We start from the raw sequence: 27,339 nt of genomic DNA, 5'->3' as shown, positions 1-27,339 counted from the left end.
TTATTACTATACCTCCACCGAGCGCACATTAATAACTCAAAGCTCTCCCTCTGTTTTTTCTCTGAGGATAAACCCGTACCTGAGCTTGATCTGCTTCAGTGTTTATCTGCTTGTGAAACACATTCTCCTCTCGCCCGGTTTGTTTGTTTGCCCACCTGGTGTTGGTTTGTTTTCCGTAACACTTCCCTGGCAGAGGAGTTGCTGGGAACTGTGTTTGTGTGTTTTATAGGGCTGTGGCGAGACGTTGCTTTCATTTGTATCGAAACGGGTTTTATGGATGAGATCGCATGTAAGGATGTTACATTCTTATGTGTTTTTTAAGAATGGATGTAGACAAAACAAGCATATACCTGAAGTAGGAGTTGTGGCCTTGAACAATAAACTTGTACTTTCAAATTTAGCCTCGTACCTTGTTTCTTTTATCTGTCATTTCCACGTATAATCACTAGTGGATCAAAGGTGCCCTTGTTTGCCTGGAGTCACTGATGTGCGTCGGCAGTGCAAGACTGCTCAGTGTCATTCTTTTCAAGTGTCACTTCTTATTATTTACCTGTTCGGTTTTCTAAGACTGCTTTAAATACTACTTTAAATTTTGATTATATTACACAAAAATAAGTTGGATTGAACCTCCTGGCGCAGTATTTCACAGGCTTCCCAGGAACAATAGATACAGATCTGTTATCATAAAACGGTCCTGTCAAGTCAAATGTCTAACTTTTACTTTCAAGACCATGATGTAAAGACCGAAGTACTGTACAAAATAACTAAGGAGAGATTACATATTAAACAGACAACAAATGACAATATAGATATGAGCCCCTTTCACACATACAGACTTTTACAGAAAATGATTGGCAATTTTTTGGAAAGGTCTGTATGTGTTAACAAACCTTTTTTGAAAATACCAGTAAATTCGTTCCAGAACATTTTTGGAAAAGAGAAGTTATAACATTATATAGTGGTAACAGTGCACCCCCTCTAAAATGTATTTATCAATCTATTAACTGAAATTGCTTATAAATAATAATAAATATAATAAAAGTTATTACACTAATGAGAGTGACTGAGGTGAGTTTCATGAACTGAACCCTTCCCTTACAGAAGATATATAAATAAATAAATCAATTTAAAAAAATAGAAAATAAATAAATAGATTGACTTTAAATACAGTATAGATGAGATCAAGTAAATTGTTTGTGCGGTTTAGTTCAAAACCGCAACAACAATTTTATGTGTTCCATATAGCCTAAATGTCTGAAATTGTAGCCTAAATGAAATAAAAATGTTTAAAACCCTCCAAAAAGCCTAATTTTAGGCTACACTGCAGTCGATATTATTATTTTACATTTGTTTGTTAACCTAGTGTGCTTTAAAATGCGTTTTACTTCTTGTACTTGCTTTATTCATCAAAATAATAATCATTTTGCATTTTTATCAATTATGGCCTTTGATTTTTATAATTTTTTTAAATGTAGACTGAGAATGCTAATGAAAGACTGTGCATTTTGCGGCAGGGGTGCATTTCTTGGCACAACACGAATTTGCTGGAATACTGCTCTGTGTGATCGCAGAAGCCGGAAAGAGCGCATTTACGTCCACTCTAGCCAATAAGATCATTCAGACACATTCACATCCTAGCTATAGATTTAGGTCTAAAATTGGGAGAAAAAAAAATTAAGCTCAAAATCTTTTTTTTTTTTTTTATTCTAAAAAGATTTTCTCCAGTAATTGAGCCAGTCCTCCTGAATTCCCTTGTTACTTATTTTCCGTCAGTTACAGAAAACTGTTAGCCAACCAACACATAACCTCAACCAAACATCCATGCAGATTTTGAATTGATTAATTATTGTTGTGTTTCAACATCATTTTGTGAGTTATCATCGTACAGATGTTATTAAACGCCCTATTTTTTGTTTATCTATACTAAGGTGCATATTGGGGGTCCCAAGACTGAACCCAACACTTAAGGAATGCAATAGATTATTCCCTAAAGAGACTGCAAAAATTATTTTTAAATATGAAGAAAATCATTGTAAGGGTAAACCCTGATTGCCAACATGGTCTGTGAGGCAATTAAATGAGAATCCTGTATTCCAATGAAGTCCAATATTCTATTCTATAGTCTAATAACATTAGTTAATATATATTGACTCACCGACTGTTTTAGGTACCCATGTTTGGCTACTTGCTAACACAAATATCTAATACTATTACTTTTGGGGCGACTCAATGAATTTAGGTATGTAGATGTGGTCAAGAAGATCTAATAAGTTCAAGCTGAGCGTCAAAATGGGGAAAAATGTTGATTTAAGTGACTTTTGAATGAGACATGGTTGTTGGCGCCAGAAGGTCTGGTCTTAATATTTCAGGAACCACTAATCTTCTGGGAGTTTCAAGCACAACTTTCTCTAGAGTAACAGAGAGTGGTCTGAAAAAGAAAAAATACCAGTGAGTGGCAGTTTTGCGGATGAATATCCCTTGTTGATGTCAGCGGTTAGAGGAGAATGAGCAGACTTGTTTGAGCTGATGATATAAGGCAACCATAACTCAAACAAACACTGGTCCTAAACACAGTATGAACAATCTCTGAACACACAACATTTTAAACCTAGCAGACGAGCTGTAGTAGAGAAAGAGCACAATCCTTTCAGCTAAAACAGCAAAGTGAGGATACAAATCACATCTTAAGAAATTTTGATAAAAGAAGAACTGAAGAAAGTTGCCTGATTTGATGAGCCTCAACATTCAGATGGTCAGTCAGAATAGGGTAGGGTCTTGTATTAATGATTCAGACTTGGGGCTGGGCTATAATGGACAAAATTCATATCTGTTTTTTTTTTTTAAATGAAAGGCGATTAAACAGTTGAAGTCAAAATTATTAGCCGGCCTGTGAATTGTTTTATTCTTTTTTAAATATTTCCCAAATGATGTTTAAAAGAGACATTTTGAAAAAAGACATTTTAATTTTTTCACATCACACTTTCTATAATAATTTTTCTGTAGAATACTTTTAATAATAATAATAATAATAAAAAAAACATTTTAAGGTCAATAATATCAGACCCTTTAGGCCAGGGGTCTCAAACTTCCAGTGTCATAAGAAATTGAGTCCCCCCTGAGAATTGGTCCTGTCTATAGGACCCAGAATGATCCTATTGTTTTACTGGAGTTGAAATAGGTATAGTTTGTAGTGCCTAATTATAAAGTACAGAATATGAAATCACGTTCATAATTTATAGAATGTAAAAAGTGACTATTTCATTTCACCATTAAAATGTCATGTATATGCGTTTTATTGACCCTTTCGTATTCTCATGTATAATTAAAGGCATGCATGGGTTATAAAAATGAGCATTTTTCTTTTATACTGTTTAGTTAGCTTATGTGCTAGCTACAGCTTATACATATATATTGTTATATATAGTTATACTTATAGTCACACCTACCGTTCATCTCCTGGCTACAATAAGCTAATGAAGCTCTGATTAGCCACACAACAAGGTATCATAATAATAGCTTTTGATTAGACATTCATCACATATTATCCCTTAGGGGTCCTAAGTGGACTCGATAACAGGGGGGACTCAATTTCACACCACACCGGCCTGCAGGCCATTTACAGCCCGCCCTACACCTCCCTCTGGCCCGCAACTGATGTCAAAAATATGAGATTCGACTCGCCAAAACATATGTTTTTGAACCACTTGTTGTGCAGTCCCATCTAGCCACTTGTGGTTTTGACCCACCACCTAGTCTACATTTAAAAGTACTGCATTTAGATTATTTTTACTTTCATTTTCTCTCAGTGTGTGGTCGAGAGTAACACATATGTGTTTTAATTGTTGGGCTGATTTAAATGTTAAAATACATGTGTCTGTAAGTGCTCTATTTTTCCTAAAGCTCTATTTTTGTAAATATTCAAGGGTCGTTATATTATTATCAGTTTTATACCACCTGTATTTTGTTGTACAAACCCTTCTTCGTGGCTTACACGTTATGCTGGTGGTGCAACAAATATGATAATTTTGCAAATATTCAATTAAAATGGTCGCATTTATTAGATTTTCCTCATTTGCGCATTAAGATTTGCATAAAAAATATTAGTAAAATTGTACTGCTGGTTGAATTGAACTTGTTAAAATAAATGTGAATGTGTACACACTTTCCCCCTCTTTGTTGCAGTTTTACAAAAAAAAAAAGAAAGATATTGAGAAGAACAATTGCCAGTAAAGTCCCTTCAGTTACCCAAACTGCTTTCTGCTGTTCTTGCGCTATTGGGACAATACAATTGGTTGAGACAAAATAATAATTATTATGCCTATTATTTGTAGTATTTTCATAAAAATTTAAATTACCCCTTTAATATGTACAACAAGAAACAAAAAATTACCTCTGGTTTCACAAACAAGGTTTAAAGCTAGTCATGGATTAAATTGCATGTTTGAGCTGTCTCAACTGAAAATAACTTGCAGTGAGATGTCTTAAAATATGTCATTGACTCAGAGTCATTTTTTGTCTGCAGGTGCACACCAGTAATGTATTTTTATTAGGCCATTTTTATAAATGTGGCTTAAATAGCCTAGTTTAACTAAGGTATAGTCCTGGTTTGTGAAACTGGGCCATAGAGATTTGACTGCATATACTCTGTGGAAGAATGACCGAGTGTGTGTCTAACGCTTGGCCATACACACAACAACCACAGATATATTTCAGCAGCTGATGTGTGACACAATAAACATGCTGATTTTGCATTATCACTGGTGACAGGTAATGCTTGAAATATAAATTTCATGTCTGTTGTCCTAAGATGAACTGCTCCCCCGCCAATTAGAGTTTGAGACCCTTGCCTTAGGCAGTATTTTTTCAATACTCTACAGAACAAACCTGTTATACAATGATTTGCCTAATTACCGTAACTTGCCCTATGAACCTAGTTAAGCCTTTAAATGTCACTTTAGGCTGAATACTAGTATCTTGAAAAGTGTCTGGTAAAATATTCTAAAATAATGTACTGTCATCATGGCAAAGATAAAATAAATAAGTTGTTAGAAATGAGTTATTAAAACTATTATATTTAGAAATGTTGAAAAAAATCAGTATGTTAAACAGAAATTGGGGGAAAAATATACGGGGGGTGGCTAATAATTCAGGGGGGCTAATAACTCTGACTTCAACTGTATATGTCAGTATTTTCAATAAAATAAAAGCTTATTTGCAATTCACAGCCTCATATGAGATGTCACAATCACATTTATTAAACTGTTTTTGAAAAAAAATGTAAAACTTACAGTTGTATTTCAACATGTAAAGTGTAAAAAATAATAATTAATAAAATCTATTAAACAATGTAGATCTGTCCTTGAGATTATGCAAACAAATCTTATATTTAATAATAATCAAATTTCTCCTGCTTGACTTGGTACGCCCCTCTGAAATGCAAATAATTTAAGCTGACTAGTCAAGACAGCAAGACAGAGGATTTAAAATTATTTTTATCCTTATTGGTCATCGGTTATGAAATTATTCAAACAAAATGTGCCCACTTTCGTCACTGTTTATCATGATTGGTGTATAAACATTGTGATTTTAGCTGTCATATCCTAGCATGCGCTTTCAGATTCTAGAAGTGAAAAAGAGGAATGTGCAGTGTTTTTCAGCTGAGATCTGTGGTTATGGATCATTCTCTGCAGAGACATTCTGGAACTCTCTCTAACCCTAACTTTGTTTGTCGTAGAAAACCAAATGTGTTTTATGTTTACAAGAAAAGTTCAAGTTAATCAATCAAGCATATTTGTTGGCCAAGCATGAGCTTTAATGGATCATCCGTTAATGTTCTGAATTATATTTTGGCTTGCTTTGTGTCATATCTGCCATGAAACAAAAGCAGAAAACCAAATTATCGACACACTGTCCTCTGACGAACTTTCCTCTGTTTACTGGAGGAGCAGATGCAAACAAACAAGCAAACACTAAATGATGGGATCAGCATTGCGGTCTCTGTGCCCCAGTCTGGCAGCTGTATAGACCAAAAAGAGCACCTTCCCACAAGCTTCTGGGATTGTGCCGTCTTGCATCTTTACAATGTTCATATTTGCATCACCAATTGTTTGCACGTGGAAAACTCTTGACGTAACACATCTGGCCCGTGTGTTGCTTTTCTTGTCAGCAAACATGTATATGGTGTATTCATACATGCAGCACCTCGTGCCCTCATGAGGGCATGTTTTTAATCAGGAGCAGGTGCTTGAGATCAGCCAGATAAACTAGACTTGAATAAGAAGTGACGTGTTTTGCTTTAGCCTTAATTTGGGGAATTTTGTTATACTTTATATAAATGTGTTAAATGAGAAGCATTCTCTTGGCTAGCTGAAATAATAAGTCTTAGTATCATTGTTTTAAATTATAATTTATTAGTATATATATATATATATATATATATTTGTATGTGTATTTAAAAAAAAAAAAAAATATATATATATATATTAGGGATGGGAAGATTAACCGATATGTATCGATACGCGGTCATGCGCGTGCACGATGCGAGTGCATCGGTTGAGCAGCAGAGGATGAATGAAATTTTGGAAGCAAATCGAGATGCATCGGTTTTTGCGAGATGCATCGATTTTTCCGAGATACAGCTTATATTTTTTATATAGAATGTATTTTTTATTTATTAACAAGTGTTGTCAACCTGTTTTTGGCGCATAATTTAATCGACCTACATAAAGTAAGCCTTAGCAACGGATTTGCGGATGTGCACACACTACAACTCAGTGTATCAGGTGTGCGGATGAAGCTAGTGGAGCGCCCTCAGAAAGCGCGAGAAGCAAAACAAACATTTTATTCCCCACTGAGTTTTAAATCTAAAGTATGGCAACATTATGGATTTAAGGATGGACGACATGACAGGACAGATGCAATTTGCAAAATGTGCCGCGCATCTGTAAAATACGCGGGCAGTCCGACTAATCTGAAATCTCACTTGAAGCGCCGCCACGGTGTTGTTGTGAAAGCATCTTCCAGTGTTTCTGCATCCCCGGCTTTCGCACTGCTTCAACCAGCTCCAAAAGTGGTGAGAAAAGCATTGCAAGTTTTTTTTTTCCATGCGCAACAGTTCTGCTCGCTCTGACATCAGAACAGCAGGAACTGTTGCTACTTCACCAACTTCATTTTACAACTAGTATTTGAATGATTCTCTGGCGTAATGTCTAAAGTGATGACAAAACACTTGATTTTGCTGACATTTTAAGATTATAAGGCGGAACGGCATGAAATGCCATCAGTTTACAGAGATTTCTCAGTATTACTTTGTTGCAATAGGGAGATCACAATAATTAACCCCGAAAAAGCCAAAAGAACGCAATTACCACCAGATGAACTTTCCTGTTGCGTTTGTGATAAGGAAAAACGCTTAACACATGCAGGCATTTCTTCTTTCTTTCTGTTTACTGAACTAGTCTGCAGTAGCGAAAACAGGAGATTCATTAGAAACAGACTTTAAGATGAGTCCCATCTCATACTCGACACACTACAATTATATGGTATAAATACTACAACATAAAAAAGATAGAAATCGACTTTAAAAAGTCTTTTACCTGTTTTATAATGATTTCCTCAGCTGTAGTTTTCCTCTTAGGGCTTATTATGCAGTCTCTGTCGCCATTTTGTGGATGGACAACGTCAACCGTCTTTGCGGTCTGCTCAATGACAGGCTAATGGCCGCCAATGCGGTCTCTCAGAAATTATAAGTATTTTAAAATAGGCCCTATCCTTATAAATAAACTGCATAGTTGCAATCTAAATAACTATTTTCTCCACTAAAAAAAAATCCTCAAAAGTACATGATGTTATCCAACAGCAGCAATATTTGTCAAACTGTAGTGTTCTCTACTTGTTGCTCTATTTGGGCAGAGTAATACACAGGGGTGAAGAGGCTGGACGAGTGCTGTTACCGCTGTGTGTGTGTGTGTGTGTGTGTGTGTGTGTGTGTGTGTGTGTGTGTGTGTGTGTGTGTGTGTGTGTGTGTGTGTGTGTGTGTGTGTGGTTCAAAAGAATTTGAAAAAAGGCAACTGTGTAGAAATGTTTTGATCTACTTCGAATGCTGATTACTTCTTTATTTGTTTATCTTATTGTTTAAGATTATTATTTAAGCCATTCATTTGAATGCTAAGCTTTTTCCTCTATTTTTTTTGTTGTTGTTTTAAAATTTGTTGTCTTTGCATTTTGTTGATTTTATAGCTAATTAGGTCATTCAGTTTAATTAATTTATATTTATTTGGTTAATTGTAGTTTATTGTTTTTTTAAATGAAGGATTGTTTTTATTTATTGTTTTTTGTGATTTGTACCTTTTAAGGACTTGCGTTGAATTTGGTTTGCATTTTTTAAACTATTTTGTCTTATTTGTCTGTTATTTTCATTTAGCTCTGTGGAATCTTGTTTTTAGTTTTTTGTTTATATATATATATATATATACACACACACACACACACACACATATATATATATATATATATATATATATATATATATATATATATATATATATAAATATATATATATATATATATAAACTAAAATAATAAAAATAAACATAAATAAAACAGAAAATGTATGTATATATATATATATATATATATATATATATATATATATATATATATATATATATATATATATATACAGTATCATTTGTGTTGCAATTTGTTTTCCTACTTCTCTTACTGTTACTTATAAGGGCCAGTAACAACAAAATAAGCCTCATATGATCTCACGTTACCCTCATGAGCACCAGCAATCAGATTAGATTCCCCGTGGCTTTATTCCATCCACACAAATGCACTTTTGATTTCAGGATAACACCGCATCCATACGGCCAGTTACTATGACTCACTCAATCCTACATTATCCAAAGCTAAGGCATGACACAAGGGCAGGAGCAGATGAGATTTACTGCTTTTGGACAACACGTTTCGTTATTCTTAAAGAAAAGATTTCCACTGTGTCTGTGGCGGGCTCATCTTCCCCCGGTTGTGCCCCTGGTCCCGATGGCCACCCAGCCTCAGACAGGTGTTTCAATATTGACTCGCTGACTCTCAACTAACGTCACTGAGCCTCAGCCATTGTTTAGTGTGAGCGCCACTTTTCAACAGGCCAAAAAAAAGCACCAGTGTTATTTGTACGGACTGTGCGTTTATCTAACCTGGCAAGGAGGAGAGAGGATGTGAGAGCGTGCGACGGCAAGGCTGTTTGTGCGGTTTGAGCATCTGGGTCCAACGGCAGGTCAACAGGGAGGAAAGAGGGCCGGGCGCCGTCACTGTTTACTCTCCCTCCGGGAAGACTGGATTGAGAAAACAAACTTTAACGCTAAATGGCTCTTTTTTCCAGGATAGGGCTGGGATGGGGTGAGAGAAGAGATGGAGAAAAACTCTACTCTGAAGAGCGTCTATAATGTACAATAGATTGACAAAAGGGTCATTGTGGACACTTGTAAAGGTTAAGTCCTTGCGATGAATCGAAATAATGTTTTGCAAATGTAAGTGGATGATTTATACTGCCAAACTCCAGAGGGGAGCTAAAATCACTATTAAAATATGAGACTATATATGAGTAATATCCCACTCGTAGCAGTGTGATGTGGCTGTATATCGACACTGGTGGGGAGGCATGCTTAGTGTCCCACCAGTGATGATATACAGCCACATCACACTGCTATGAGTGTGATATTGCATTTGTACAACAGTTTGATGGCATAATCCTTTATATAAAAAAGGAAATCAAACAGTCTAAAAACCCTTCTGTCAAGAAAATACTTTCTTCCGCCATTCATTCACAACTGCAGCTGATGTCAGAACAGCAGAAACAGTTACTAATTCTCCAACGTCACTTTAGAGCTAGTGTTTGAATGATTCTCTAGCATAATGTCTAAAGTGCTGATAAAACCGATGATTTTGCTCACATTTTAGGATTATAAGGCTGAACGGCATGAAATGCCATCAATATGCATGTGCTTGTAGATGCCTTTACTTGTAAATGCCAAAAGGGGAAAAAAGCAAAAAAGACGCATCTTATCTGTCCAGTTTCCTGCCTGTGCGTTTGCGATGACCAAAAAAATGTGTATTATCAGGGTCAAGTTAATCTTGGCCACAAGAAATCTTTGCTTCAATATGTAAAGCTGAGGCTGCGGTTAGGAGAGAGCAGGAAATGCCTGGGATTGGAGTAACAAAGGCGAAGTTCTGAGAAGTAAAAACAGTTTGAGTTCAGAATAAAGAGTAGCAAAGTCAAACACTGAACGCCTCACACACACTGTTTGTGTTTTTAGTGCTCATCTCTGCTTCATCTGGTTAAAGCGTAAGCTTGCAGATTGTTTTTCCACTTTTTCCCATTTAGGATCTGATCTTAAATCATTTGGCATTAGAGTTCAAACTTAAATGAGCTTTCATTTTGGATGCTTAGGATTCATAATGATTGAGAACTTACATTATGAACACTACCATTCAGTTTAGGATCACTGCGCTTTATTTATTTTAACAAATTTCTCCGTCGTTAATGAAGTGGATGTCTTTAATTAATTAAACATAACAGTGAAGACTTTTCAATTTAAATACAGATGGTCTTCTGAACGTTTTGTCCATTAATGTATCCTGAAAAAAATCATAAACATAAGCTGAGGTGTCTTGGTGTGTTTATGCAATAAAATGTATTTTGTATACACAGAAAATATATAAAAAGCAAGTAATATGTCTACTTTAATGTTTCAATTTATGTTTGTGAAAATAAATTGTCAATGTGCTTATTAAGTGTGAAGTCATGCGAAGTGGCTTTCGGGTCCAATCGCTATGTTCAACTGTATGGGAAGACTCAACAAATAACAAACATTTACAAAGCAATGTAATACTTTCAAAAATCACAATTGCCATAAATATGTGCATGCCTAATATCAGATGGCTATAGAAAGTGCTAATTTAAAAAAAAAATGTTAAAACATTGGTGTCTGTGATACAGCAAGTCCATAGACTGTATAATAGACTTATATAAAATTCACTTTAATGTGTGATATATGACTAAAAAGTGGTCATAAACAAATATTTTCTCAATTCAAATGAGTAGTGGTTTGGTTGGTCACGGATGTGGGTGCAATAATGTTCCATCGTCATTCATTGTAACGTGACTTGTTCTAAAATTGGGTACATTTCAAGCATTTTTTCCATTAATTTTCTGTAAACTGGAATGATGTAAAACAAATGTATAATGTATGATAAACTAATCCATTACAAACTAATCCAAATATTTATTGTAATTCTGCAAAATGCTTAATGTGATGGGGTACATTTGATTTTTTTACTAATTGGTGTTTAACATATTTTGTTGAACTTTTATTCACTAACAACGTTGAAATTTTCCACGATTTTGTGCTTTAGCGCAAGATGCTAACCTCAAACCACACGGCATCTCTAAAACAGAACATGTTATAGTTTTTAAAAAGTAAGTACAAAGTTTCACAATAACAGGGTTGAAAAATAACTAATCTGCTATTGGTCTATCTTAATTTTACCAGAATATTGGGGCAGACACAAAAATATTATTGAAATTATAAATAACACAGAAATAAGAGGTTCCAGGCAAATGATCCTTTAATTTAGTAGAGTAAACATGTTGTTTTTGAAAAGAAATAAAATATTTCTTTTGGAGACACAAAATATACTTGCAGTTCTAAAATCAACCATGTATTTGTATAAAATCTGACCTGTCTTAAATCTAAAAATTCAATAATTCAAGTATTGTTTAGGAATGCTCTGATCAGGGTTTTTGCAGCCTATACAGAGTACTGATACCTTGTCATGGTGATCAGCTGATACAGAGTACCGATTCTGATGCTTCTGAGTACCGATTCTGATGCGTAAAGCACATTTTCCTTCTGAGTATGATGCTCTTAAGAGAATTAATTATTTATTCTTAAGAGAATAAATGAAGGATGCTGCATATAATCCCTGAAGCAGGTCTTTTTTTTTTTTTTTTTACTATTTAGGTGTAAACATGTTATGGTCAAAAGCAGCTTTACTAACAATAAAACAATACAATTTGGAAACATTGCAAAGGATGAAAGAATTCAACATCTCAATCAATAAATAGTTATTTGATGCATGAAGCAGTTAAACCTGCATAAATAACAAGACGTCATGTCATTAAATATATTTATGTAAAAAAAAAATACAATTTTAAAGTTTTTTTTATTCTAATATTTCCAGCCAGGTTTTAGTGAACTTGGAATATTTTCATAAATATAGAACTCTCAGTTTAGGGTTTTTTTTTTATATAAAAAGGCCTAAATACATACAGTAGCTGCTGTATGTATAACCTTGGTGTGCAAGTGCATCTTTCTTTGCTTGTAAACGTATAAACATACATTTGCAATCAGTTCTTGAAATCGGCCTGATCAGCGATTACTGATCGAGTCATTAAATGATTATTGGCCGATACCGATCTCCAGCCGATCGATCAGGGCATCCCTAATAGGGTTGGGTCGATTAACGATGCCATTGTCCATCGCTGATGACCTATAGCCATCAAGATACTGAGCCGACATCGCGACCTTGTCACAGCAGCAACCCATTTGCGAAAAAAACCCAACATGGCCCTGTTTACACTAAGTCTTAGTTTTAAAATGGCATTTTAGAACGAAAACGATCTACGCCCACACTGTCGTTTCACGTAGCATTTCTGGAAAGCCCTCCTTCCTCACTATATCGCTGAAAACCACACGCACACTCAGAAACACACACTGACATGCGCTGCAGCATCTGAGCTCCAGCAGTCAGCCCAGAGAGCAGTGCACATCGGACAGTTCATCAAGGATGTACTGCTGGATCACGTCTCACTATAGTTGTTAAACGTAATATTTAATTAATCTGGTCTCTATCTAACGATTCTTCTGCCTTTTAAATCTGTCAGGTAACGTGTCACAGCGTCAGTGCACTGTTTCTATCTTTCACTTTCACACTTGTACTTAGCAATTTTAGCGAAAACCTCAGATACTGTTAGTTGGTTCCTGTTGGTTGTGCACCTTTTTTAACCAAAACCAAGTTTGTCGACGCCGTTAAAACGATACAGATCAGAAAAAGTGATTAACAGGTGGTAATTTGTGTGTAGCTTATCTTTATTTATGGTTTGGTTATGGGTAAAACAAAGACCCTGTGGGTGAGGTAGTTAAAACGGTAGGCTACAAAATTAATTTGTTATGAATTAATGAATTATTCATAACGACGACGATGCCATCATCCATCACGATGTTTTACTTTAGAGATCATACGATGCCAAATTGGTCAAAATTGCCCAACTCTAATTTCTAGTAGTGTTGTATATTTTAAACTGTTAAAGCGTTTTGCTGACACAAAGTTAAAATTCAGTGGTTTGAAAGTGCATATAAAGTAAAGATTTAAAATCTTTTAATTTCATCAAATGGTTTTTGCTCTAAATATGCCTGACAAGAACAAGTACTTTCAACAGGCTAAAACCAATAGTTACAATTGTCTATCGAATTAATCCTTTACGTGTGCCAATAGTGATCCAATTTGAGTTCCATTTGTATTTTTTCTTTCATTCTTTAATAATGTGTTCAGGTGTTTCGGGTGGCCAGTGTGTGTTTGGGCAGTCCTCCAGACACCATCTGTTGGGAATACCGGGACAAGGACAAGAACTTCCACCACCTGGGCCCTTTAACACCTCTGGAGTTTTACACAGAACACGTCAAGCCTCTCTATAATCTCCAGGACAAGGTTTGAGCAGCACAGACTCCTTCAGCTCCAGCACTGCGTTCATTCTCACTCATTTACTGTATATGATCTCTGTGCAGATATGCCTGGTTAATGATCCTCGACCTCAAAACCCCTATGGGAAGCTGTACACAGTAGAGTTCTTGAGCAACATGGTGGGCGGTCGCAAAACACTATACAACAACCAGCCTGTGGAGCTGCTCAAGAAAGCCGCTGCAGATTCCATCAAGAAAGGAGAGGTAAAATCTAGAAGCCAATAGGTTTCCACCATGATCAGGGTGATTTGGAGATATTGAGCTTTAAAGTTTTTGCATTTCATATTAGGCTTGGGCGGTATCCAAATTTTAATAGCGTCAAACCTCCTCACTATTTTACCCCGGTACACACACACACACACAAACAAACAAATAAACAGAATCCAAGCGGATGCGCAAAATTCATTCCCGGACCACTAGAAATCTGGTCGGCTCCCGCGATACAGCAGCGGGAATGCAGACCTCTAGTTCGTATTTACCAAGTCTCCCTTCTCTTCGGTCGAAACCAGGAATACTGCCAAACTGCAGATCACTAGGTGTGCGACTCACCACCTCACCTTCTCCCTCACCCTCTTTCTCTCTCTCTATCCAGTATTGGCCACCCCAGTCACCAGACTTGAACATTATTGAGCATGTCTGGGGTAAGATAAAGGAGGAGGCATTGAAGATTATTCCAAAAAATGTTGATGAACTATAGAAGTCGTGCAAGAACACTTTCTTTGCCGTTCCAGATGACTTCATTAATAAGTTGTTTGAGTCATTGCAGAGATGCATGGATGCATTCCTCCAAGCTCATAGGAGTCATACACAAAATTAATTCTTTTCCCACTGCTCCATCACTTCTGTACATATACTGTACATTATTTCTGTTAAGTGACAAGACTTTTGTCTGAGCAAAGTCGGACCTTGCTGTCCTATTCATATCATTAAAAATCAAGGCATGATCATATTTAATTTTGTTAAAATAAGCGTAATTTAGAGGCCTTTGCCTTTCATATAAGCAACTTCCGATACCAAATGATCAACTAGAAGTCAACTTATGATTTGTTGTTCCTAAAACTTGGGTAGGCGACAAGACTTGTCAGGTAGTGTACAGTAGCAAAATTGATATGAGAATTGTGCTTTCTAAATAAGAATACCTAGAATGTACATACACCACATAATGGATTAGGTAAATAGCAAACTTTTTACAATTTATCCACCATTTAATATTTATTAATTCACCCAAAGCCATGTTTTACAACATAAGGGGAGAATGAATGAATAAAATATAAAATTAAATCAATTCTTCTACTTATTGACACGACACTAGGTATTTTATTGTAACATGTTATATCAACAGTATCTAATGGAAGGAGTCTTGTCAGTCCTCTGCATTCATTTCTTGATTATTATTTTTTCTTTTGTATTCCGTTGTAAGAATATGAAAAAAGACAACATATACTGCGCACTTGTGGTCTGCTCTTCTGATTTAATTTCCGATAAATCCCATGAATAATTCAGCGAAATGCATTAAGAATCTCTCTTTTTCTACCCAAATCCTCAGAACTCTTTCCAGATTTGCTCTCCACATGGATGCTTCAAAATCAAATTGTCCGGGTCTAATCGCTATTAGGGGATTATCCCCGTTTCAGTTGTTTTTAATTGTTAAAGGTGGTGAATCTGTTACAAAATATTTTGATGGTTATAATATAATGTTTTTTTTCTGTGCTTTTGTCTCTTTAAAGAAGTAGCTTTAGAATATGAAAGCTCTAAAACAAATCTCAGTGGCTAAATACTCTTTAAGTGGCCTGATCATTTTGTCCATCCACATATTTCAACAGCATCAGACTTAATTATATACCACTAAATGTTACAATTATAAATGATTCACAGGGAATTTTTTTTCTCACTCGTTGAGGTTTACATGCCTACATAAGTGTACGGTTTTTGCATTATTTTATGTTGCTTTTGGAGATTTGTTTAAAAATAAATGTTGCTGTCATTTAGCACAGTTAAGAGCGTTACATAAGAAAGTTACGCTAGCAGGCAGCATCTGAAAATGGATTTCATTATTGCTGTATTAATTATTGTCTTTCTTCTCACCAGGCAGTGTGGTTCGGGTGTGATGTGGGCAAACATTTCCACAGTAAACTAGGAATCAATGACATGAATGTGTGAGTATTGCTACTTTAAAAGGTCAGACATTTCTGAATGTTTCTGACACTGAGCATTCTCTGTATATTTTTGTAGGTTTAACCATGACCTAGTGTTCGGCGTCTCTGTCAAAAACCTCTCTAAAGCAGAAAGGTTGATCTACGGAGACTCGATGATGACCCACGCCATGATCCTGACCGCAGTTACTGACAAGGTATTGCGAAAAACAGCATGATCAAAAACAACATGCATTGCCAAACACGTTTGCATTATTATACAAGGCTCCAGACTGCAAATAAATAGGGGCGTTATGCCATTCCAAAGGAGAGAATGGATGTGTTTACAGCCCTCGGGTGTGCAAGAGACAAAACCTCATGTTTTATTTGCAGTAATTTTTTTTGCCACTAAATTAGTGACCTTGAACTTAGACACGTTTAATTGATTTAAAAATGTGCGATTATTTCAATGTGCTATCAAATATTGTAACAAGCATATCGTTTGTGGAACTTCTGACAGTTCATGAGCATATTATCCTGAACAATGTGTAAATATATAATGTAAAGGTTTTATATAGCTTTATATTTAAGATTTAATATATAATTCATTTAATTGAATTTAAGATACTGTCGTTATTTTCTTATTGTCATGACAACTGACGTTATTGGTAAAAGCAATGTTTAAGAGGTTTTACTTAAACAGTAGCATAGTGTAGCGTACCGTATGATTATACTTGATTACACTGTCTTGATTCTTGATACTTGATTATACTTTGGTGCTTTAAAAACTACCACATCAAACCTGTAAGTCTTTTATGAAATGGTAGTAAATCACATTTTAGTTAGCAATTTTGATCAGTTAAATCGCAATTGGATTTTTTTTCCAAATCTTGCACCCATACCTGTACTACAAAACTATTGGTTTTGTGGTGGTGTGATTATTTTTTTTAGTTGTATCCAAAATTACTTTGTATGGGCCAACATTGAAAACAAGACAAAATCAGTAGCACATTAGTTTGTCACAATTCACGCTGTTAACAAACCATTACCAAAGCAGTACTAGCTTAATAAACTAATTAACTGTTTATTAATAGTTAGTAAGGTAGAAGTTGGGTTTAGGTTTTAAGTAGGTTCAGAGATGTAGAATAAGACCATGCTTTATAACTAGTAAAGAACAGTTAATATCTTAATAATTGGCAGGAAAAAAGCAAGTAGTTAATAGCATGAATTGTGATCTAAACTAAAGTGTTACCAAAAAAAATCATGTTCCATGAAAACATTTTGAATAGATCATTTGATTTCCTACCATAAGTAGATCAAAACACGGTTAGGTATCTAATTACTGAAGTGCATTGCTAAGCACTTCATTTAGACAGCTAAAAAGGGATTTTTTTATTATGTCAATGGCATCATCGTGTGTATGAAAAGAGAATCAAACACAGAGCCTCCAAAACCCTTTTGTAAGAGAAACTACTTTCTTCCACCATTTATTCACATGTGCAGCTGACCATCAGAAAAACAGAAACTGTTGTTAATTAACCAACGTCACTTTAAAACTAGTATTTGAATGATTCTCTAGTGTAAAATCTAAAGTGATGACAAAACAGGTGCTCACATTTTAAGATTAGAAGGCTGAACAGCATGAAGTGCCATCAGTCTACAGATTTTTCACAGTATTTTTCTGTTGCAATCGGGATTTCACAATAATTAACCCCAAACAAGCCAGAGCAAAGCAAACACCAGTTTATGTGGTGTAAATACAGCACAAAAAATACAAAAGAGAGAGCTCGACTTAGAATGTCCCTGCCCTGGTTTATAATGATCTGTTCAGCTGTAGTTTGAAACTTGCGCTGAGAAAATCCTGCTTCCACCCCCCCAAGGACTTATTATGTGGTCTCCGTCGCCATCTAGTGGCGGAATGTCAACAGTCACTTTCTTTGCTCTGCTCATGGCTGATGGCGGCCGATGCACTGAATCCGATGCTCCGAAATTATAGTTATTTTAAATTAGGCACTATCCTTATAAATAAACTGCATACTTGCAATATTATGTTGTTCAACATCTGCAATATGTCAAATTGTAGTGCCCTCTGCTTGTCGCTGTATGTTGGCGGAGTAATACCTAAGGGTGAAGAGGCTGTACGAGTGCTGTTGTTTGCAGAATATCGCACGGCTATCAGCCAATCAGACTCCAGAACCAGACAGACTTTACTTTTTTTTTTTTTTAACACCGATTACAGATTTTCAAATTGTTTCTTGGCCTAATATTGTTCTGTCATAATTAACCATACGTTAATGAAAATCTTATTTGTTTAGCTTTCAGATGACGTGTAAATCTCAATTTCAATTGACACTTATGACTGATTTTAGGATCTCAAATGGTAGACTGGAGCTTTAAATATCTCTGTGAATTTACAATGAAAAAAAACAGCATATTTTAAATTCTGTAGGGTAATTCTAGTTATTATTACCAAAGCATTTGTCAGTGTTGCAGCTAAAATGGGTAAAATAGAGTAATAATTTATAATGTTGCCGCTAAGTCAGTTTAAGGTTTAGCCCTAAATTTTTTGCTCGTCCGTAATTCATTGTTGATAGGGGAGTGCTGTTCTCCCAGTAAAAAAAATGACCATGCTTCTTAGGTCATGACCCTGTCTGCTTATTAGCATTATTGCAGTCAGTGTGACCTGGAGGTTTTTTGCTTTGTTTTGTTTTTTTCCTCACACTCTGCAGACATCCGGTCTATTTTAATTACAAGCAGTTACTCTGTTTTCCCTCATAGGTCACTGTGTGTGAGTCCAAAGTTCATTCTTCTCTTCTCGGGCACCTAATGAGCTACCTATGAACTATATCCCACAAATGACAGATCAGAAGTCATTCATTTCCAGCGGAGATTAACAGGGGAGCTGGATAAAATTATCAAAATGATTTTTTGAGAAGCAGAAAGTATCAAATATAATAAAAACACATTTTCAACAATGATAATAAATGTTTTATAGGATGTGTCTTAAAAAATGACAGTTTTAGACGATGACTCGGATTATCAAGAAGTGTGACACTGACGACTGAAGTAATGATGCTGAAAATTCATTATCTTTATCCACTGTGCTAAATCAACCTAGTTGTCCTAAAACAGTGACCGTGACACACTTTCTCTCTCGTCCTCAGGTTGGGAAAGAGGCATGTTATGAGAAGTGGCGTGTGGAGAACTCGTGGGGAGATGACCGTGGGAATAAAGGTGAGGGGTCTCCATCTGTCTGACTCTCGTGCGTGATTTCTCATTTACAGATGTTTGGCTTTTGACATCGAATAATTCAATTTGCTGCAGGATTACCTCTTGGGCCTCTTTATTCTTTCTCTTCAATGGCTTAATTTAGCTCTTGTCTGTGAACATCGGGAGTCGGATATTTGATTTAGCATGGCGTCTGTGTTGGATTCAGAGGTTTAAAGCCCGCTGTGTGCGCTAGTCATGCCCCGCACATCTGTAAACCCGCTCACAGCTGGACCTCGTGTCCAATACCCACTGTCTTATTTAAAACAGACGCTACATCGAAGCGCTGTTTAATTAGCTTTGGCTGCCTGGAGAGAGAATGAGTGTGTGCGCACATGAACACGCTGCCTTTTGCTTTCCGCTTCCTCGGACCGGCATTCCTCAGAAGATTATCAAGGTATTTTGGCCTGCTCGTTTTTAGGGAAAATATTTTCCTTTGCAGATTGATTCATCTCTGCCTTTTAAAGTTCGAAGGTTGTGCTACAGGTGATGGGTGTTATTTTGTTCCATGTTGAAATACTTGTTCCCTTACATGGTGTAATGAGAAAAGTCAACTCAAGAAGATATTTATGGGCAGGCTACTTCAAAGATACTTGTTTCTAAAACAAACATCGCTATTTCTGTTGCGCACACAAATCCTTTTAAAGAGGTTTGTACTTTTTATAGAGAAATAACGGATTTAACTGATCAAAAGTGATTATTTCTTTTTCATATAGATCTTCTTTTGGATTTAAATGGCACCTATGATGAAATCATCTTTTGTAAGCTGTTTCGACAAAACTGTGTGTACGTATAGTGTATTCATCTGGGCCATCCACAGGGGGGCGGCCTGGTGGCTAGAGCCACTGCCCCTTTGCCCTCATTTGCTGAGGTGCCCCTCTCAGGCTGAGCCCCCCACTCTTCACTTCTGCTGCCTTCATGTCTGTCACTGTGCCGTTTATCTGACACCTACGAGGCGCAGAATGAGCCACACTCTGACAGGCATGTTAGATTGGTGGGTGGGGAGAACTAGCATTAAAGACACAGGCCACAAAAACAGCTACAGTGTGTTCAAAGCAGAAACATTTAATATCCTGAAAGGTATAATAAATAATCTGGTGGGTGTTTTGAGCTGAAACTTTTCAGACACATTCTGGAAACACTAAAGGCTTAACTTTTTTTAAAAAATTGTAAAATAGATGCCCTTTAAAATGTACAGTACAATAACATTATTCAGAAAATGTTGAACGGCACAATATTTTCAACACTGATGATAATGATAAGAAATGATTTTTGAGCACCAAACAGATTAAAAGATTTCTAAGAGATAATTTGACAGTAAGGACTTAAGTGTATATTCAAATACAAAACATTTAATTGTAATATATTACAATATTACTGTTTTTTACATTATTCTTAACAATCCCAAACTTAGTGTAACATCAATCAATCAATCAATCAAGCCTTTGTTTGTCACTACACTTTCATATAGCGAAAATTGGACCCCCCAGACCATACACAAAACATCACACTTTTTAGGGGAGACAGATCATAGGAGGTAGCATTGAGAAATGAAGAAAGATACATTTGGACAGTTAGGCAAAAAAAACACCCCCTCAGCTTGCCCTTGATTAGGATAAAGTGAGAAAAGGGAGAAAAACAGCCCTATCTTAGCATAAGCACACCGGCAAGACACAACATAGATACAGGGGATGGGAACAGGGGTAATGGAAAACAGACCTTTGAGTGCGGGCAGCCAACCGGTCCAGCAGCCATTTCAAGCGCAAGTCACAGCCCCGCCCACGCCCCACATGGGTAAAAGCATATTTAAGCATATAGTTTTTTTCAAAACCTCTAATTAGAGTGATGATATTAAGCCAACTTTATTTTAGCATTTGCTAATACGTATTTGTAGGGATGTAACGATTTACCTGGTGATACTAATCTCACAAATCACAATTTTGTTACAATTTTTTAACAAAATTATATAAAACAAATGTAATGTGAAGAGTGTTTTTATTTTTTTCTTAAATGCTATGCAGTATATTAGTTTAAATAGCGGTGTGATGCACTTAAGAAGAGATCCTCTTGAACATTTTTAAATATTTAATAATAAGCAAATTATTAAAATATGCATAAACTAATTTAAAAAGTAGAGGGTAAAATAAATCTAATACCTGCTTCTGTAACAGAACAACTTTCTCTTTCGGTCTAAAAAACATCTTTACACTTACTCTATGAAAACACTGATGCACCGTGTGATCTATGTAGCACTTGTTAGAGCAAGTGGAACTGCAAATCTTCCAGTCCGCATTGTTTGGCTTATTAACAGTTTTTTTTTTTTTTTTTTTTTTTTTTGCGGATGGTTATCTGTGACAGTAGTTTTTCTCAGTGCTGCATCATATTAGTTGTTCTGTTATTGTAAATGAATGTCTTTTCGCAGTATTTTGCACACAGTTTGTGTTTTGTTGGGCGCACTTCACCACTGTCATTTAACACTGCTGCCCTGGGCCTAATTTGTGCTGGAACACGCCGGATCCGGCACCTCTGAAATCTGATCCGGCACCTCATTTTACTGACCCCCCTCCTCCCCCGTCCACTGTTTACTTTCTTCCATGACTCCCCAACCCTGTTCACTTTCATCAGCAACACCCCTCCATCCGCCATTCAATGACCAGCATTCCATTCCCCATCCCCACTCTTTACTTTCGTCCACGACAAATGTAAAAAATGTATCGCGATTTGTTCAACATTTCTACTGATTTGAATCGTCACATATTTGTCTCGGTTTTCAACCGGCTCACGGTCAATCGTTACATCCCTAAATATTTAATATTGAATTTTTAATGCATTTCATAACACTACTTATTTAAAAACACTGTTAAATTATTTAGTAAATTTCTAAATTAGATGTATTTTAATATTATATTCATTTTCCGTTATTTATTTAGGCAAAAAAGTGTAGAATTTTTAAAATTCGATATCGTAGGTTAACTGCTAAATCATTGCAACCATCGAAAGACCTTATTGACCATCTAAAACACTCTAGCCGTGCCAACATCAGAAGTTCTATGCTTCAACTTTAACCCACTGACTTTTCCAGAAACATCTGCCAATGTTTTAGAAACAGCAGCAGTACAACACATTGTATTAATAAAACACATATCACGTCTAATCACAGCTGTTTACCAATTTAAAATGCCACAGTTACACACAAATCAAGGGTATTTTGTGCTTTTCAAGCAACATTGTTTGACAGCCAGATGAGGAGGGACATAAAATAAATGTGTTGTTAAGGTCAAAGGGGTCACAGGCTCTCAAATTGGTCATAATATTTGTTTCCCCTAAAGATTAGACAGTAATATAATGCACTCTGGGGGTCCGAGTTGATATTCCTAGAGAAACAGGCTTCAGGCTTGGGATAATTGATCATTTATGCCTCATTCCTGACTATTTTTTTACGCCTCTTTACATATCGTGGCACGAACAAAAGGTTGAAGAGGGGCAATTGTGTAACTGATTCTGACAGAATATTTATAATGTGGTCAGTGGCTCGCTGGAGGCCCTGAAGCTTGTAGATTTTACGGCTGTGGACGTGGAGTGATGAATTGAGAAGTAAATATTCTCTCACGTGCTTTGTGTTTCCCAGGAATGAATGATCTTTACTACAAACACAATCAAAGACTGCTAGCTGCATAAATATACATGATGTTTTATAGCAAAAATCTGTTTGTTCTTCACATTCTGAGCAGTTTGTTTTAGAGGCTTGGTCTCTTCTCTTCCAAAAATGATGCCCCTTTCACACACATTCATGTATTTGGAAAACTCAAAGAATTGAGCTGAGAAATCCAAGCTTTACTGCTCCATTTGTTTTCTGTATGTTCTGCTCTATTTCACTAGGTATTTTTACCATTTGATGAACCAGTGGACATTTCTTAGTTGGCCAGGCATTGTTGGAGCACGAACATTGTGTGAAATAAAGCTTATCGTCATCCATTTCCTGCTTTTAGCAGGGCAAAACTTTCCTTGTGTCAAGTTGTTGTGCTTTTTTAAATGATAAACAGAGGAACTGGCTTTATCAGGAGCCACTGTTGGACACGAGAAGATCCTGACACACCCTGAATGAAAAATACACTTCATATGTGTGTGTGTTTGCTTGTTTTAAAATCAAAAACGGTTCAGTCTGGAGAGGTGTGAACAGATGGGCAATCTAGCCAGGGTGTGTCCCTGTGGAACAATAGAGAACGTGCGGTGCTAATGGGATCAGGATTTCATTTGACATCAGATTTGGCTGAGTTAATCGCTGTTTGCTGTTAAAGTTGTACTCACAAGCCTTATCGGCTTTCAGTGTGTGATGAAAAATCCCATCTCACAAGGTGGGCACTAAATCAGACATCTCTCAGGCCTACATCATATATTTCTTATCGCAATTACCGGAAATATGTTTCGTTTTTTTATCATGTGAAACGTGCTAGGACTGGTGCTGCCTTCACATGCTATCGAAATTATCTTAAGTATGAGTTTCCTTATTGGAAGTTGGTCATGAATTGCCTCTCAAGTCCTATTCACTACAGCGAATCGCTGAGATAATTTTGATACGCGAGTTTCTGAGTCAGGTGTGTTGTTAAATTTGGCAGTTGCTACTGTGACTGGTATTCTTTGAGATGCTGCTGTATATCACATTGATGTTGAAGTGGTGTATATTTACAAATATCCAAATAAACATATTAGGTATATTTTGAACAATGACAATAGCATGTATTTGACCAAATTTCAAAGGGCACCTATAATGAAATCATCTTTTGTAAGCTGTTTGGACAGAACTGTGTGTAGGTATAGTGTTCAGTCATATTGGGGTGAAATAAAGACAATAGGTCTCCTGACATTAAAATAGGATCCAAACTCCTCCCATTTTGAAGCTGACCGCAGCGTGATGTAAGAGTGCGGTTTCCCCTCCCACCGATTTGTTTGACAGCGGCATCTTAACATGTCTTTGTAGTAGCGCGTATAAAAATATCTACAAGACAAGATGTGTGCAAAGCAACCAGGAATAAAAGATCTGTTCAGCTCGCCGTGATCATCATAAAATGTGATCAAGAATGAGTTTTACAAGTTTACAATTGTTTTTACTTATCTTAAGACTTATGTTAATTCTTGAAAAAGGGGTAAAATAAGCGCCCTTTAAGACTCGTCAGGGTCCAAGTTTGTTTGCTTGTTCATATACATTTTATAGAATATCTTCAATACGTCTGGACTTTAATAGGTTTTCCCCAAGAAAAACAGAACAAATGGACCAAAATAACCCAAATGTCCTCTATGATTGTAATTCTGATTTCTATTGGCTATATTTACTCTGTTCTGAATGTTGTGCAGTTGCGTGGTTTGTTGAGGAGTGAGTATTAGACTGGCAGCAGAAGCCTCTGTTGAAGCTCTCATTGGCCAAGGACCACACAATTGGCAGTATGACTAACATGTGAAGTTTGTATGTTTGTTTTCAGTGCCATGTTTAGAGGCATGACATTCTAAAGTGGATCCCTACAATAACGGTTTGATGTGCAATCAGTAGATTAAATATTCAAGAATGTCACTTTAAGTCATCAAGAAACTCTGATGCAAACCTCAGATATTTTAGGAAAACATATAGTTGATCCTGATAAGCATTCATTGTGACAGTGGTAAACACACTGGCATTCTTCATCCATGAGGGAGTTTGACATCAAGGCGGCTTTGTTTCCAGACGGACCATTTAAAAACTAGAAACCTAGTATAACCTTATAGAACCAATAACAAGACTGTATAAAAGACTTTCAAAGTGTTTTCCCATTGTGTTTACGTATGTGAGTGAGACGTCTTGGGCTGCAACTTGAGTGAGGAGAATTACAGTGTGCTTATTATTGTTTGTAAATGTTTCATTTCATTTAGCGAAACAGTAATGTATTTTACATTATTTCTGAATTCAGTTATAAATTGTTACTTTTGGTAAACAAATTAAAAAAAAAGGTTTTCCTTTGTGAAATGTCAGTGTTGCAATACCAATTTGAATGATGTGAATACCAGGATAATTTGAACTTATGCTAACAGGAGTAAAAGAGTATTTGTAAAGGGATATTTCACCCAAATATTCAATTTCTTTCCCGTTTACGTACACTCAAGAAACTGAATTTTTATCTTCTGTTGAACAAAAAAAGGTAGTTTTAAGAATGTTGGAAAGCAGCAGCCATTGACTTCTATAGTATTTTTTGTTTCTACTATAAATGTCAATGGCTGTTTTTTCCAACATTCTTCATATCTTGTTTTGTGTTCAACCAAAGAAAGCAATTCATAAAAGCTAGTACCGCTTGAGTGTGAGTAAATAGTGAGGAAATTAACATTTTTGCGTGAACTATCCCTTTGCATTTACTGTGTACTCCATCGCTAGTCAGAATTCGAAAACACTTTCAGGTACCACAGACAAAAGAAAGTCAGCCATCGCAATTAAAGTTGGTCATTCTAAATATGTGACTTCTAGGATACTGCATCTTTACAATAGCTCACTTAAGAACCCTAAAATGGCTGGTCATCCGCAAAAGACAAATGCATGAGAGTACAGCATAATGCGGAGAATCTTAATGGACGCTTGATTTAACACTACAGATGGAATCAATTGCTAGTGGGAAACATTGTTTGTTGTAAAACTGAAGAAAGACTGAAGTGGGTTAAGAAGTTTGTGAAAGGTGGAGGAGGAAGTTTCTTGCTTTGGGGTTTGTTTTCTGCAGCAGGAGTTTGTCCTTTTATACAGCAACATGCCAGAGTGAATGCAAATATTTATCAGAAGCTCCTTTAGCAACATATGGTTTCTTCCATGCATTCATTGCCCAATCAGTCAGGAATCTTCATGCAGGAAAACGAGCCCCAACACACAGCAAATAGATAAAATAGTTCCTTTAAAGCTGAAAACATAATGAAATGGTAGCCCAGAGTCCTGAGCCAAACTTGATTGAGAATTTCTGAAATGAGACTTCAGAGTGCAGTGAATGGGAGAGTACCACAAATTTTTTGCATTACGATTTGATCAAATAAAACGAAAAAGAATGAAAAAAAACGATAAGAGTTTTCACTACTTTCAAAAAAAAAATAAAATTGGGTGCGAGTCGAGAGAACTATAGCTACGTTTCCATCCACTTTTGGATATGCGCATAAATCAGATTGAAACGCCAAGATCCGCATTAGTTTTAAAACTGCGCATAAAAAACATGTGCGCATAACTGAGTAGGATAAACTTTTTATTCAAAAAGAAAAGATGCTCATAAACTACGATGGAAACACTTTTACTGAACAAATTCCGGTAAGCGCGTTGAAAAGAAAAGTCATATGATTTTGTTACAAGAGGTCATGTGATGATAAAAGTGTGTGTGAATGGACAAACCAGCAGGCTGAGCACACTGTAAAACACCTGAAATGTTGTTTTGGTCATTCTAAAACACCTTAATCTTTTCGGTATCAGTGTTATTATATTAATGAACTCCAGAACTGTCAAGAGAATCTGAGCTCCACGTTTCATGCCTTTAAAGGCCACCATGCGTTCATTGCGTGTCTGCATTGTCTTCTGAGGCATAAGTCATTTATTAAATAAGGAAAAGATTGATGCAGCTTCTCCTACACGGCAAATTCCGGTTTAACTTTTGATTTTTGCACCAGTTTATCAGGATGTGACGATTATGTTCTCTTTGACTCGTTGAATGAAAACGCTACATTATTCGCACAGCTTTTATACAATATTCCAGTTTTCCACTCATTCCACTCATTCTTTTTGTAAAAGCAATCTGTAAGGCATTTATATTTAACACGAACGAAGATAGCTTGACAGGTTAACAACACTTTAGCAAACATTTATAATTGTTTAATGGTTCAAATGTTGCTGGTATAGGAAACAATCAAACTATTTAGCCTTAACATGCAATGTGCAGCATAACTGAGTATACCACATTATAAAAAATGAACATTTTTATCCATTTCTCAGTGAATATAGGTCATATTTTTGAAAACAAAACTGATTTGTTAAACGGATATATTTATTAAAATAATATTTTAGTCACCAAACGACATAGAACCATAAAGCATTTAAATTTATGCAAAATATTGGGAAAAATACAGTTTTGGTTTCTCTTGAATTTTGC

The 27,339-nt window shown here is 36.0% G+C and overlaps 1 protein-coding gene across 10 annotated transcripts in view; it reads left to right on the top strand.

The window, feature by feature from the left end:
• The window catches only part of blmh (bleomycin hydrolase), a 60,065-nt gene that overhangs the window by 15,034 nt on the left and 17,692 nt on the right, over positions 1-27,339 (top strand). For all 10 annotated transcript variants that reach the window (XR_015508381.1, XR_015508378.1, XR_015508377.1 and 7 more), the window contains 5 exon segments: positions 13,618-13,773; positions 13,851-14,009; positions 15,894-15,961; positions 16,038-16,155; positions 19,102-19,171. Coding sequence is in view for 3 of the 10 variants with exons in the window: in XM_087282489.1 (XP_087138615.1) it covers positions 13,618-13,773; positions 13,851-14,009; positions 15,894-15,961; positions 16,038-16,155; positions 19,102-19,171 (571 nt within the window). In the remaining 7 variants the exon portion in view is untranslated.

The sequence above is a fragment of the Danio rerio genome, chromosome 15, assembly GCF_052040795.2.
Source record: "Danio rerio strain M-AB ecotype USA chromosome 15, GRCz13ab, whole genome shotgun sequence".
In the NCBI taxonomy this organism is placed as follows: domain Eukaryota; kingdom Metazoa; phylum Chordata; class Actinopteri; order Cypriniformes; family Danionidae; genus Danio; species Danio rerio.
Note: the sequence above shows the minus strand (reverse complement) of the source record. Positions and strands in the feature narration are given on the sequence as shown.